The sequence below is a fragment of the Oncorhynchus gorbuscha genome, linkage group LG15, assembly GCF_021184085.1.
Source record: "Oncorhynchus gorbuscha isolate QuinsamMale2020 ecotype Even-year linkage group LG15, OgorEven_v1.0, whole genome shotgun sequence".
NCBI lineage: Eukaryota > Metazoa > Chordata > Actinopteri > Salmoniformes > Salmonidae > Oncorhynchus > Oncorhynchus gorbuscha.
Window position 1 is genome coordinate 30,443,148 of NC_060187.1, and position 12,815 is coordinate 30,455,962.

General features: G+C 40.4%; 2 protein-coding genes across 9 annotated transcripts in view; one reads left to right on the plus strand and one right to left on the minus strand.

Moving 5' to 3' along the window:
* LOC123996921 (F-box-like/WD repeat-containing protein TBL1XR1) overlaps nucleotides 1-2,368 on the plus strand; it is a 47,248-nt gene extending 44,880 nt beyond the window's left edge. For all 6 annotated transcript variants that reach the window (XM_046300759.1, XM_046300758.1, XM_046300764.1 and 3 more), the window contains one exon: nucleotides 84-2,368. In XM_046300759.1, the coding sequence (XP_046156715.1) occupies nucleotides 84-110 (27 nt within the window). In that variant the 3' untranslated portion in view covers nucleotides 111-2,368. The remainder of the gene's footprint in view (nucleotides 1-83) is intronic.
* Nucleotides 2,353-12,815, minus strand: part of si:ch211-51h4.2 — a 113,880-nt gene continuing 103,417 nt past the window's right edge. For all 3 annotated transcript variants that reach the window (XM_046300757.1, XM_046300756.1, XM_046300755.1), the window contains 5 exons: nucleotides 5,115-5,229; nucleotides 4,370-4,472; nucleotides 4,071-4,140; nucleotides 3,584-3,687; nucleotides 2,353-3,510 (listed from right to left, as the gene is read on the minus strand). In XM_046300757.1, the coding sequence (XP_046156713.1) occupies nucleotides 3,336-3,510; nucleotides 3,584-3,687; nucleotides 4,071-4,140; nucleotides 4,370-4,472; nucleotides 5,115-5,229 (567 nt within the window). In that variant the 3' untranslated portion in view covers nucleotides 2,353-3,335. The remainder of the gene's footprint in view (nucleotides 3,511-3,583; nucleotides 3,688-4,070; nucleotides 4,141-4,369; nucleotides 4,473-5,114; nucleotides 5,230-12,815) is intronic.

The following is a 12,815-nucleotide window of genomic DNA, read 5'->3' on the forward strand; positions in this document are numbered from 1 at the left end:
ACCAAAAAAGTTAAGGGTTTATCACTCTTGAGATATACAGGTCATAATAATATATATATTATAAAGCCTCTCTTGTTTTTCAGGTTTGTGTATTAGATCTGCGGAAGTAACACTCCTTGTTGGAAGCCATGGACCGACAGTGAATGTGTACATAGCCAAATAACTGTCCCTGCCCCATGTACTGCTAGTCCCTCTGAACCATGGCCGGCCACTACAGACCAGAAACAAGCACCCCAACCTCTACACAACAGATTCAGGAGCAAGGACACAATCTGTGCAGCAAATCCTTCCAGAGACATTAAAGGGACACAGAAAAAAAAAGAAAAAAAGATCCGTATATGTACCAACATTTCAAAGCTATTTTGCTTTTTGATCTTTAAACCATCCTCAAGACAAAAAAAAATATTTTAAACTTTTTTGGTAGTTCAGTCTCTGTGTACAGACATATCGGCTTTCCCGTCCTGCGGCAGGCAGTTTTAAAAAATGATTTCAATGTTTAAGTTTAATATTTTTGGGGGTCACAGCTGCATGAAGTGGAGGAGTCCTCTTTTTATACACACTCACAAAACAGTTATTGAAAAAAATAGTCTTTGGTAGTGTGCGCTTTGTGGTTCAAAACAATATGGGGACTTGTTTTTACTGTTGACATCTAAATGCAGTAGTTTTTATTTCTTTCCTCTACAGGCGACATTGATTCTCCTGACTTAATATTATTACAAATTAACATTGGGTGCACATGAAAGAAGAGGCATTGTACAGCTGGATGCTTTAAAACCATTTTTTTATGGTTGGTTTGTGCACCATTGATGGAGCTAGAAACACGTTCCATGATTACCCCTGGACGAAGCTGTACTGCTGTAGTTATCATGTGGAAACATCCAGTATTGGATCGCTTAAAGAAGAGAAGCAGACGAGTCAGTATCCAATGACTGTTCCCTCCCTCCAGTGTGAATGGTTGGAACTGTGATGTCCACTAGACCTTTCACCAGAGTGCTTCCACTGGGCAAACTGAGGCCCCTTTTACAACATATAGCAAAAAGGGAAGACTTGCTTTAAGTATTGTATTCTTCTAATGAAAACTTAGCTGATAATGTGATTCTCTCAGATGTTTTTCCAGATACATTTCATATTGCTGATGTATCATCTGTCACAACAAAACTTCCATTAAGCTTTTACTCAAAGTGGTTTACATGTTGATTAGGCAAAGTTATCACTCAAGTCCCATAGACCATTTCCCAAACTAGATATTGACTGAGGTTATTTGGATCACAAACAAGCAAAGCTGTTTTCAGAGGAAAAATGTAATCTTAAAGCAAGTCTGGGTGTTGGGCTAGGAATCAGAGATCACATGGAGTAACATGCACCATATCAATTATTTTTGTGCTGCTCAATATTTAAAAAAGTTAACTGAATTTGAAGCATAACCATTTAAAGACATGCGACAGACACTGTCTGGTATCTTTTCAAATCATTGTGAGAAGATAATTCCCCTGCTGGACAGTAATCAATCGATAGTTAAATGTTTTTTGTTTGACTTTCAACAATCTTAATTTGAAATGGGACACATCTGAATATTCACCGGTTACAGTCTAGATATCCTGTTAAATGTAGTGCGTGTTAGTTTTTTTAAAACAAAGAAAGCCAGTCTGATATTACAGATGGCAGAATGAGGTTTTGGCTTGATGGAAATGTGAGGATCCATGGCCAGGATCCCTTGTTCCCCTGGTTTAAGACTTATGTTAGCGGTTTATTTTTTTGGATATCACTACACATATAGGGGCAGATGCATGGGTCCATATGAAACCTACTCCTGGTCTCAAAAAGCACTTTCAATTGAAACATTGAGGATGTTTATTATTAGAGTAGGTTTAATCAGGGTCTGTGCAACCATCCCATAAATGTGCATTTTATACAGAGTGTAGTCCTTTTAAATCTGTAAAAACTGTCTACTCTAAGTAGATTGTACCATCTGGACACTATTTATTATACAGTCTATGACAGTGGAAGGTTATTTTAGGTTTTCTTTTATAAATCTGCTGTCCTAGTGTCTGCTTTGCCCTTCATTTTCACTACCTGAATTCTAATCATATTCTTATGTGTATGTCCTCTGGACATTTTGTACTCTTTTAAAACTTTTGTAATTCATATTTCTTTGTAGCCTAAAGGAGTAAAATGTAAGATTATTGGAGATAATCAAGTACAGTATGTTCCAGTTTAATGATTTTTTTGGTTCCACATTGCATCATGAGTGCCCACGCCCCACCCTTGGTTTCTCGAGTCAAAATGTGTTTTTGCAGATTGCATTGATCTGTTGTAATTTGAACCAGATCTGAAAAAAAGTCCAGAATAAAATATATTTTGATATTAATATATCATTTTTTATTGGATTTTCCCCTTGTTTATCTGTTTATTCTAAACATGTTCAGCTAGTTAGATACATACATATGAAAGCATTTGTAGGGAAAGAAGCTGTAGGCAACTTTTAAATAGTGAGATCCCAGACATCATGCTGTGGCATCATACCAGTTATTGGCTGTTTTGATGACGCACCAGTCTGTACATTTAATGTCTAAACTAAAATAATTGTGTATATTCTCTGGTTGCGCTGTTAAACAATGCATATATTGAGCTGTAAAGACTCCCTAAAAGCATGACTGCTGGTAATTCAATACAGCCCTCTGAAAACAATTACATGAAAATGAAACATAGACCTAGATTCAATTCAGATCAAGTGTTAACCTGCGATTACAGACACCCACATAGCGGATGTTTAGGCGATGTCGAAGGTGGAACTGCGTTCGAGCCATCAAATCGATGAGCAGCTGCTCTTCCATCATTGTCACAAAGCCACACCCGCCCAAATCTCTAGAAATTCAGAATAAGAAAGTGTTGGCTATATAGAAATAATTTCACTCAAATTGAAAATCATGAAACTAAATAATAATCTTAATCAAGGTGTAGACTACATCCCACATTGCAGTGTTCAAACTTCTAAAAAAGGCTGCATGGAATTTCTGTTATAGCAACTTCGTGCAGCCAATGGCAATGTCCACTTTAGGTGTAATGCCTGGAGTCACTTTTGGATTTGACAGCTAACGCAGTTCCATATCTGCCACCGCCAAAACAACCTCTATGCAGATGTTGACCAACACGGATCTGATTGAATTGAGCCCTTACAGTACATGAAATAGTTGACCGTCGGAGACATCCCTGATGCTGTTAATGTTCAAGAGGAAGCTGCATGACGTCCATGAATGAGCAAATGAACACAGCATTGTTATCACCACCACACGGCTCCCAGGCTTGCGGCTACCGTCCATCGTTCACAGTAGTGCTCAGCTCAGAGAATAGTTGGTGAGGAGAGGTTGGGAGGAGTGCTGTAAATTGTTCTCTGCTATCTCGACGATGCTCTGGATGACATCGTAGGCCACAGCAAACAGGAAGTAAATAGGCAGGATCCAGTGGAGTTGGAAGACCCGCTGGCCCACGGGCAGAGGCACAGTCAGGTGTCTGGGAGGAGAGGAAGATATGAGAACCTGTAGGAACTAGTTCTCTATCACTGATAAAACAGTAGGCTACTCACTGAAATCCCTCTGATCTGGAGGCTCGCAGCATCACAAAGATGAACAACCCAACTTCAGTGTTCAAAGAGAAAGACACCACTTTGTCCAACATCACCACAAATCCCTAGTTAAAGGGTACACATAAATATAGCATAAATATAGCTTGAGCTATATTTTGAGTGTTGGACTAGTAACGGAAAGGTTGCAAGTTCGAATCCCCGAGCTGACAAGGTACAAATCTGTCGTTCTGCCCCTGAACAGGCAGTTAACCCGCCGTTCCTAGGCCGTCATTGAAAATAAGAATTTGTTCTTAACTGTCTTGCCTAGTAAAATAAAAATAAATGTTCCTACATACCATAATAACTGGTTTGGATACTTGATTATCATAGCTCATTGGAATCATTTGAAAGAGCAATCAAGCACAAATTCCTACTCTAGCCTAGATCCAGATAGGAACAGGTGACTAGTTTTATTTTGCTGTAGCAGGAGGAAGAACGAGGCACTTACCCTTGGATCACACGACGAGACAATAAAAATGATTCCAAATGCAAGCAGAGATATGAGCCCATTGGCAAGACTGTCAAGGAGAAAAGACAACATGGATTGTTTGGTGAATATCATGAAATCAACTTAATTAGTCAAAGTAAGCATCCTGAATGCTTCATAACCTTTTCTATTACAGGGACAGATAAATATAATATTTTTATGGGAGTGGTAATGGTCAGCGAATGAGAAAGCAAATGGCCTGTGAAATCATCTTGTGACAGGAGGAATTCAAAACCAGATGGAGAAGTAGAATTGTATACCCTCTTGAACTGCATCTGTGGAAGCTCTGTGGTAATGTCCTCTCGCAGACTTTAGACATCCATTCCAACTTGGTGTTCCAGTGTGAGTTCACAAGGCCATCAACTGAAACAAAACAACCAAACACAGTCAATATACCTACAAGGCACCACATCTACAACTTCTTAAAGATGTAGATTTATATAATTGTACATGTAAATACATGCAATTGGTATTTTTCATGATTCATATCATTCGGATTATTTTGATCACTCCTGACTGGAAGAAAGGAGAGATAATGATGCCACATTAATGAAAGGCATACTTGTGTAACCATGAAACGTTATTTATTGCAGATATTTTGAAAATAGAGATGTTATCCTGAATCATTTAAATTAGTTTCTCAGCCTGAGCCAACTAAACATAGGAAAATTATATTTTTTGTATCTCTCTGAATATTAATTTATCTTATTTTCCTAAATTTCAGGCCTAAAAACATAAAAAATAAATCATAAATAACTATATATTAACATTAATTTTATAACCCCTTTACACAGATAAAACTGATTACCAGAGAACAACCGACTAGCAGAGAGATTGGTCACACAAGTACATCGTAGATGAGGTTAGACCTTAATAGACATTGGTGTGGGTGAGGGGTTTGCATGTCTCGAACTCATGAAATGAAAAATGGATTCCCCCCTCTTCAGAGAACATTGCCATGCACAGAGAACAGCAAGGATAGAGATGTATTGAGAGGGAACATACTTGTGTGCTTCATGGCAGATCCCATCACCAGAAAGGACACTGTTATACTGATGGCAATAAAAATCTGGATCAGCTCTGCCACCCACGAGTAGTGACGGTACTTCAGACTGATTATCTGAAGAGTGACAACATGACATGCGGTTAGTGTTCTGTAACCTATAGGCATCTATCTAAATCATCCATTCAAAAATGGATGGATGTTGGATATTGACACAAAGAGAATAAAAAGGAAATTACATTATGATCTGTCATTATTTTGTACCGGCTCTCACAATCCAAACACATATTCAAGTCCACACTAAAGACACACCTTTTCACACAGGCTTACCTGGATTCTCTGTTGTCTTAGCTTTTATCCTCTGTCAACACGTTTAGTGTTCTACCTGGTCAGTCTGTCATCATGTTTAGTGTAGTGTTCTCCCTGGTCAGTCTGTCATGATGGTTAGTGTAGTGTTCTCCCTGGTCAGTCTGTCATCATGTGTAGTGTTCTCCCTGGTCAGTCTGTCATGATGTTTAGTGTAGTGTTCTCCCTGGTTAGTCTGTCATGATGTTTAGTGTAGTGTTCTCCCTGGTCAGTCTGTCATGATGGTTAGTGTAGTGTTCTCCCTGGTCAGTCTGTCATCATGTGTAGTGTTCTCCCTGGTCAGTCTGTCATCATGTGTAGTGTTCTCCCTGGTCAGTCTGTCATGATGTTTAGTGTAGTGTTCTCCCTGGTTAGTCTGTCATGATGTTTAGTGTAGTGTTCTCCCTGGTCAGTCTGTCATCATGTGTAGTGTTCTCCCTGGTCAGTCTGTCATGATGTTTAGTGTAGTGTTCTCCCTGGTTAGTCTGTCATGATGTTTAGTGTAGTGTTCTCCCTGGTTAGTCTGTCATGATGTTTAGTGTAGTGTTCTCCCTGGTCAGTCTGTCATGATGTTTAGTGTAGTGTTCTCCCTGGTCAGTCTGTCATCATGTGTAGTGTAGTGTTCTCCCTGGTTAGTCTGTCATCATGTTTAGTGTAGTGTTTTCCCTGGTTAGTCTGTCATCATGTGTAGTGTAGTGTTCTCCCTGGTCAGTCTGTCATGATGGTTAGTGTAGTGTTCTCCCTGGTCAGTCTGTCATCATGTTTAGTGTAGTGTTCTCCCTGGTTAGTCTGTCATGATGTTTAGTGTAGTGTTCTCCCTGGTCAGTCCGTCATGATGTTTTGTGTAGTGTTCACCCTGGTCAGTCTGTCATGATGTTTAGTGTAGTGTTCTCCCTGGTCAGTCTGTCATCATGTGTAGTGTAGTGTTCTCCCTGGTTAGTCTGTCATGATGTTTAGTGTTCTCCCTGGTCAGTCTGTCATCATGGTTAGTCTGTCATCATGTGTAGTGTTCTCCCTGGTTAGTCTGTCATCATGGTTAGTGTGTCATCATGTGTAGTGTTCTCCCTGGTTAGTCTGTCATCATGTGTAGTGTTCTCCCAGGTTAGTCTGTCATCATCTTTAGTTTTCTCCGTGGTTAGTCTGTCATCATGTTTAGTGTTCTCCCAGGTTAGTCTGTCATCATGTTTAGTGTTCTCCCTGGTTAGTCTGTCATCATGTTTAGTATTCTCCCTGGTCAGTCTGTCATCATGGTCAGTCTGTCATCATGTTTTGTGTTCTCACTGGTTAGTCTGTAATCATGTGTAGTGTTCTCCCTGGTTAGTCTGTCATCATGGTTAGTCTGTCATCATGTTTAGTGTTCTCCATGCTTAGTCTGTCATCATGTTTAGTGTTCTCCCAGGTTAGTCTGTCATCATGTTTAGTGTTCTCCCTGGTTAGTCTGTCATCATGTTTAGTATTCTCCCTGGTCAGTCTGTCATCATGGTCAGTCTGTCATCATGTGTAGTGTTCTCCCTGGTTAGTCTGTAATCATATGTAGTGTTCTCCCTGGGTAGTCTGTCATCATGTTTAGTGCTCTCCCTGGTTAGTCTGTCATCATGTTTAGTGCTCTCCCTGGTTAGTCTGTCATCATGTTTAGTTTTCTCCCTGGTTAGCCTGTCACCATGTTTAGTGTTCTCCCTGGGTAGTCTGTCATCATGTTTCGTGCTCTCCCTGGTTAGTCTGTCATCATGTTTAGTGTTTCCCTGGTTAGCCTGTCATCATGTTTAGTGTTCTCCCTGGTTAGCCTGTCATCATGTTTAGTTTTCTCCCTGGTTAGTCTGTCATCATGTTTAGTGTTCTCCCAGGTTAGTCTGTCATCATGTTTAGTGTTCTCCCTGGTTAGTCTGTCATCATGTTTAGTATTCTCCTGGTCAGTCTGTCATCATGGTCAGTCTGTCATCATGTTTTGTGTTCTCACTGGTTAGTCTGTAATCATGTGTAGTGTTCTCCCTGGTTAGTCTGTCATCATGGTTAGTCTGTCATCATGTTTAGTATTCTCCCTGGTCAGTCTGTCATCATGGTCAGTCTGTCATCATGTGTAGTGTTCTCCTGGTTAGTCTGTAATCATATGTAGTGTTCTCCTGGGTAGTCTGTCATCATGTTTAGTGCTCTCCCTGGTTAGTCTGTCATCATGTTTAGTGCTCTCCTGGTTAGTCTGTCATCATGTTTAGTGCTCTCCCTGGTTAGTCTGTCATCATGTTTAGTTTTCTCCCTGGTTAGCCTGTCATCATGTTTAGTGTTCTCCCTGGGTAGTCTGTCATCATGTTTAGTGCTCTCCCTGGTTAGTCTGTCATCATGTTTAGTGTTCTCCCTGGTTAGTCTGTCATCATGTTTAGTGTTCTCCCTGGTTAGTCTGTCATCATGTTTAGTGTTCTGCCAGGTTAGTCTGTCATCATGTTTAGTGTTCTCCCTGGGTAGTCTGTCATCATGTATAGTGTTCTTTCTGGTTTGTCTGTCATCATGTATAGTGTTCTTTCTGGTTAGTCTGTCATCATGTTTAGTGTTCTCCCTGGTTAGTCTGTCATCATGCTTGGTGTTCTCCCAGGTTAGTCTTTTATCATGTTTAGTGTTCTCCCTGGGTTGTCTGTCATCATGGTCAGTCTGTCACCATGTGTAGTGTTCTCCCTGGTTAGTCTGTCATCATGTATAGTGTTCTTCCTGGTTAGTCTGTCATCATGTTTAGTGTTCTCCCTGATTAGTCTGTCATCATGTTTAGTGTTCTCCCTGGTCAGTCTGTCATCACGGTCAGTCTGTCATCATGTGTAGTGTTCTCCCTGGTTAGTCTGTCATCATGTTTAGTGTTCTCCGTGGTTAGTCTATCATCATGTTTAGTGTTCTCCGTGGTTAGTCTATCATCATGTTTAGTGTTCTCCCTGGTTAGTCTGTCATCATGTTTAGTGTTCTCCCTGGTTAGTCTGTCATCATGTTTAGTATTCTCCCTGGTCAGTCTGTCATCATGGTCAGTCTGTCATCATGTTTTGTGTTCTCACTGGTTAGTCTGTAATCATGTGTAGTGTTCTCCCTGGTTAGTCTGTCATCATGGTTAGTCTGTCATCATGTTTAGTGTTCTCCATGGTTAGTCTGTCATCATGTTTAGTGTTCTCCCAGGTTAGTCTGTCATCATGTTTAGTGTTCTCCCTGGTTAGTCTGTCATCATGTTTAGTATTCTCCCTGGTCAGTCTGTCATCATGGTCAGTCTGTCATCATGTGTAGTGTTCTCCCTGGTTAGTCTGTAATCATATGTAGTGTTCTCCCTGGGTAGTCTGTCATCATGTTTAGTGCTCTCCCTGGTTAGTCTGTCATCATGTTTAGTGCTCTCCCTGGTTAGTCTGTCATCATGTTTAGTTTTCTCCCTGGTTAGCCTGTCACCATGTTTAGTGTTCTCCCTGGGTAGTCTGTCATCATGTTTCGTGCTCTCCCTGGTTAGTCTGTCATCATGTTTAGTGTTCTCCCTGGTTAGCCTGTCATCATGTTTAGTGTTCTCCCTGGTTAGCCTGTCATCATGTTTAGTTTTCTCCCTGGTTAGTCTGTCATCATGTTTAGTGTTCTCCCAGGTTAGTCTGTCATCATGTTTAGTGTTCTCCCTGGTTAGTCTGTCATCATGTTTAGTATTCTCCCTGGTCAGTCTGTCATCATGGTCAGTCTGTCATCATGTTTTGTGTTCTCACTGGTTAGTCTATAATCATGTGTAGTGTTCTCCCTGGTTAGTCTGTCATCATGGTTAGTCTGTCATCATGTTTAGTATTCTCCCTGGTCAGTCTGTCATCATGGTCAGTCTGTCATCATGTGTAGTGTTCTCCCTGGTTAGTCTGTAATCATATGTAGTGTTCTCCCTGGGTAGTCTGTCATCATGTTTAGTGCTCTCCCTGGTTAGTCTGTCATCATGTTTAGTGCTCTCCCTGGTTAGTCTGTCATCATGTTTAGTGCTCTCCCTGGTTAGTCTGTCATCATGTTTAGTTTTCTCCCTGGTTAGCCTGTCATCATGTTTAGTGTTCTCCCTGGGTAGTCTGTCATCATGTTTAGTGCTCTCCCTGGTTAGTCTGTCATCATGTTTAGTGTTCTCCCTGGTTAGCCTGTCATCATGTTTAGTGTTTTCCCTGGTTAGCCTGTCATCATGTTTAGTTTTCTCCCTGGTTAGCCTGTCATCATGTTTAGTGTTCTCCCTGGGTAGTCTGTCATCATGTTTAGTGCTCTCCCTGGTTAGTCTGTCATCATGTTTAGTGTTCTCTCTGGGTAGTCTGTCATCATGTTTAGTGTTCTCCCTGGTAGTCTGTCATCATGTTTAGTGTTCTCCCTGGTTAGTCTGTCATCATGTTTAGTGTTCTGCCAGGTTAGTCTGTCATCATGTTTAGTGTTCTCCCTGGGTAGTCTGTCATCATGTATAGTGTTCTTTCTGGTTTGTCTGTCATCATGTACAGTGTTCTTTCTGGTTAGTCTGTCATCATGTTTAGTGTTCTCCCTGGTTAGTCTGTCATCATGCTTGGTGTTCTCCCAGGTTAGTCTTTTATCATGTTTAGTGTTCTCCCTGGGTTGTCTGTCATCATGGTCAGTCTGTCACCATGTGTAGTGTTCTCCCTGGTTAGTCTGTCATCATGTATAGTGTTCTTCCTGGTTAGTCTGTCATCATGTTTAGTGTTCTCCCTGATTAGTCTGTCATCATGTTTAGTGTTCTCCCTGGTCAGTCTGTCATCACGGTCAGTCTGTCATCATGTGTAGTGTTCTCCCTGGTTAGTCTGTCATCATGTTTAGTGTTCTCCGTGGTTAGTCTATCATCATGTTTAGTGTTCTCCCTGGTTAGTCTGTCATCATGTTTAGTGTTCTCCCTGGTCAGTCTATCATCATGTTTAGTGATCTCCCTGGGTAGTCTGTCATCATGTTTAGTGTTCTCCCTGGTTAGTCTGTCATCATGTTTAGTGTTCTCCCTGGTTAGTCTGTCATCATGTATAGTGTTCTTCCTGGTTTGTCTGTCATCATGTTTAGTGTTCTCCCTGGGTAGTCTGTCATCATGTTTAGTGTTCTCCCTAGTTAGTCTGTCATCATGCTTGGTGTTCTCCCAGGGTAGTCTGTCATCGTGTTTAGTGTTCTCCCTGGGTAGTCTGTCATCATGTTTCGTGTTCTCCCTGGTTAGTCTGTCATCATGTTTAGTGTTCTCCCTGGGTAGTCTGTCATCATGGTCAGCCTGTCATCATGTGTAGTGTTTTCCCTGGTTAGTCTGTCACCATGTTTAGTGTTCTCCCTGGTTAGTCTGTCATCATGTATAGTGTTCTTCCTGGTTAGTCTGTCATCATGTTTAGTGTTCTCCCTGATTAGTCTGTCATCATGTTTAGTGTTCTCCCTGGTCAGTCTGTCATCATGGTCAGTCTGTCATCATGTGTAGTGTTTTCCCTGGGTAGTCTGTCATCATGTTTAGTGTTCTCCCTGGTCAATCTGTCATCATGTTTAGTGTTCTCCCTGGTCAGTCTGTCATCATGGTCAGTCTGTCATCATGTGTAGTGTTTTCCCTGGGTAGTCTGTCATCATGTTTAGTCTTCTCCCTGGTCAATCTGTCATCATGTTTAGTGTTCTCCCTGGTCAATCTGTCATCATGTTTAGTGAACTTTAATATAGCTACTCATTTTAATGTGTGATTGTATTGCATTTTATCCTGCTGATTATCTTATATATGTAAAGTACCTTTGGTTGTCTTGAAAAGTGCTTAAAATAAAATGACAATGTTTCAACAGCATAGGAGTTTGTCTTCTGGAATGGTGTCTAATTCAGAGTTTGAATATGTAATTTGCAGACTAGAAACATAACAAAAACATCCCTTTTTAGACCTAGCAAGTGATGTACACATTTGTTGTTCAGCAAGCACGATTCAATGATCAACAAAATGTCAGTAACACCAAGAGGACTTTGGAGTATAATTCTACTCTAAATCTAACCCCAGCAAATCAAAAACACCCAGTCAAGCTACATATTATGCACATTTAATAGGTGAGATGGATGAGGATTCTGTTTACTCATTTTTATGTGTGAAACATATATACATATATTACCAGTTTAATTTGTTATTGTACATATATGGACGTGCATACAGAAGATATTCTAAAGAAACAACATGCAATTTGAACCAAGCACCACTAGATGACACTAAAGATGTTCATGAAGAAATCTACAGGTAACTGCCAAAATAAAGGAAACACTTAATCAAACGAGGGATACAAAGTATACTGAAAGCAGGTCCTTTCACACAGGTGTGGTTCCTGAGTTAATCAAGCAATTAACATCCCATCATGCTTAGGGTCATGTATAAAAATGCCCATTTGGCTACCATGGCAAGGAAGAGATCTCAGTGACTTTGAAAGAGGGGTCTCAAAGAAGCATAGTCAGTCAGCCAGCCAGCCAGCCAGCCAGCCAGCCACCAGATCTCAACCCAATTGAACACGAATGGGAGATTCTTGAGCAGAGCCTGAGACAGCATTTTCTACCACTGGCAACAGAACACCAAATGATGGAATTTCTCATGGAAACATGGTGTTGCATCTCTTAAATAGAGTTTCAGACACTTGTAGAATCTATGCCATGGTGTATTGAAGCTGTGGTGGCCCAATGACCTATTTAGACACTATGTTGGTGTTTCCTTTCTTTTGGCAGTTAGCTCTATAATACTGTATATATGAAATTACATCTGAAAATAAATTGTATGTTCAATAATGTCAAAATCACAGGTTGATTCCACAGACAATACTCCCCTAATCCAAATCCCTGAGAAGTGGTGATATGATAAGGACCTTACAGAGCAGGCCTCAACCCCTACCCATCCCATATGATCTGGCGTTCCACATCAGCTAGCAAGCATTTATTGTCATGAATCTTGCCCTGGAGGCAGCTCTGAAAAGTAGTCATTTGCTGGCACATCTACAAAGTCATACAATCAGATTTTAACCACACTGCTAACCCTAATCCCTAACTTTATCTTAATAAAAAGCTCATTTTTGTTTTCATACATTTTTTTAGATATAGACAATTTCGTCTTTGCAAATGATCAAATTGTATTTGTCACATGCTTTGTAAACAATAGGTGTAGACAAACAGTGAAATGCTTACTTATGGGCCCTTCCCAACAATACAGAGAAAAAAAAGATAAATAATAGAAAAATAATAACACAAGAATTAATACATAATGAGTAGCAATGGCTATATACACAGGGTACCAGTACTGAGTTAATGTGCAGGGGTACGAGGTGATTGAGGTAGATATGTACATATAGATGGGCATAGTGTGACTAGGCAACAGAATATATAATAAACAGCAACATGTTAGTGCAAAAAAGGGT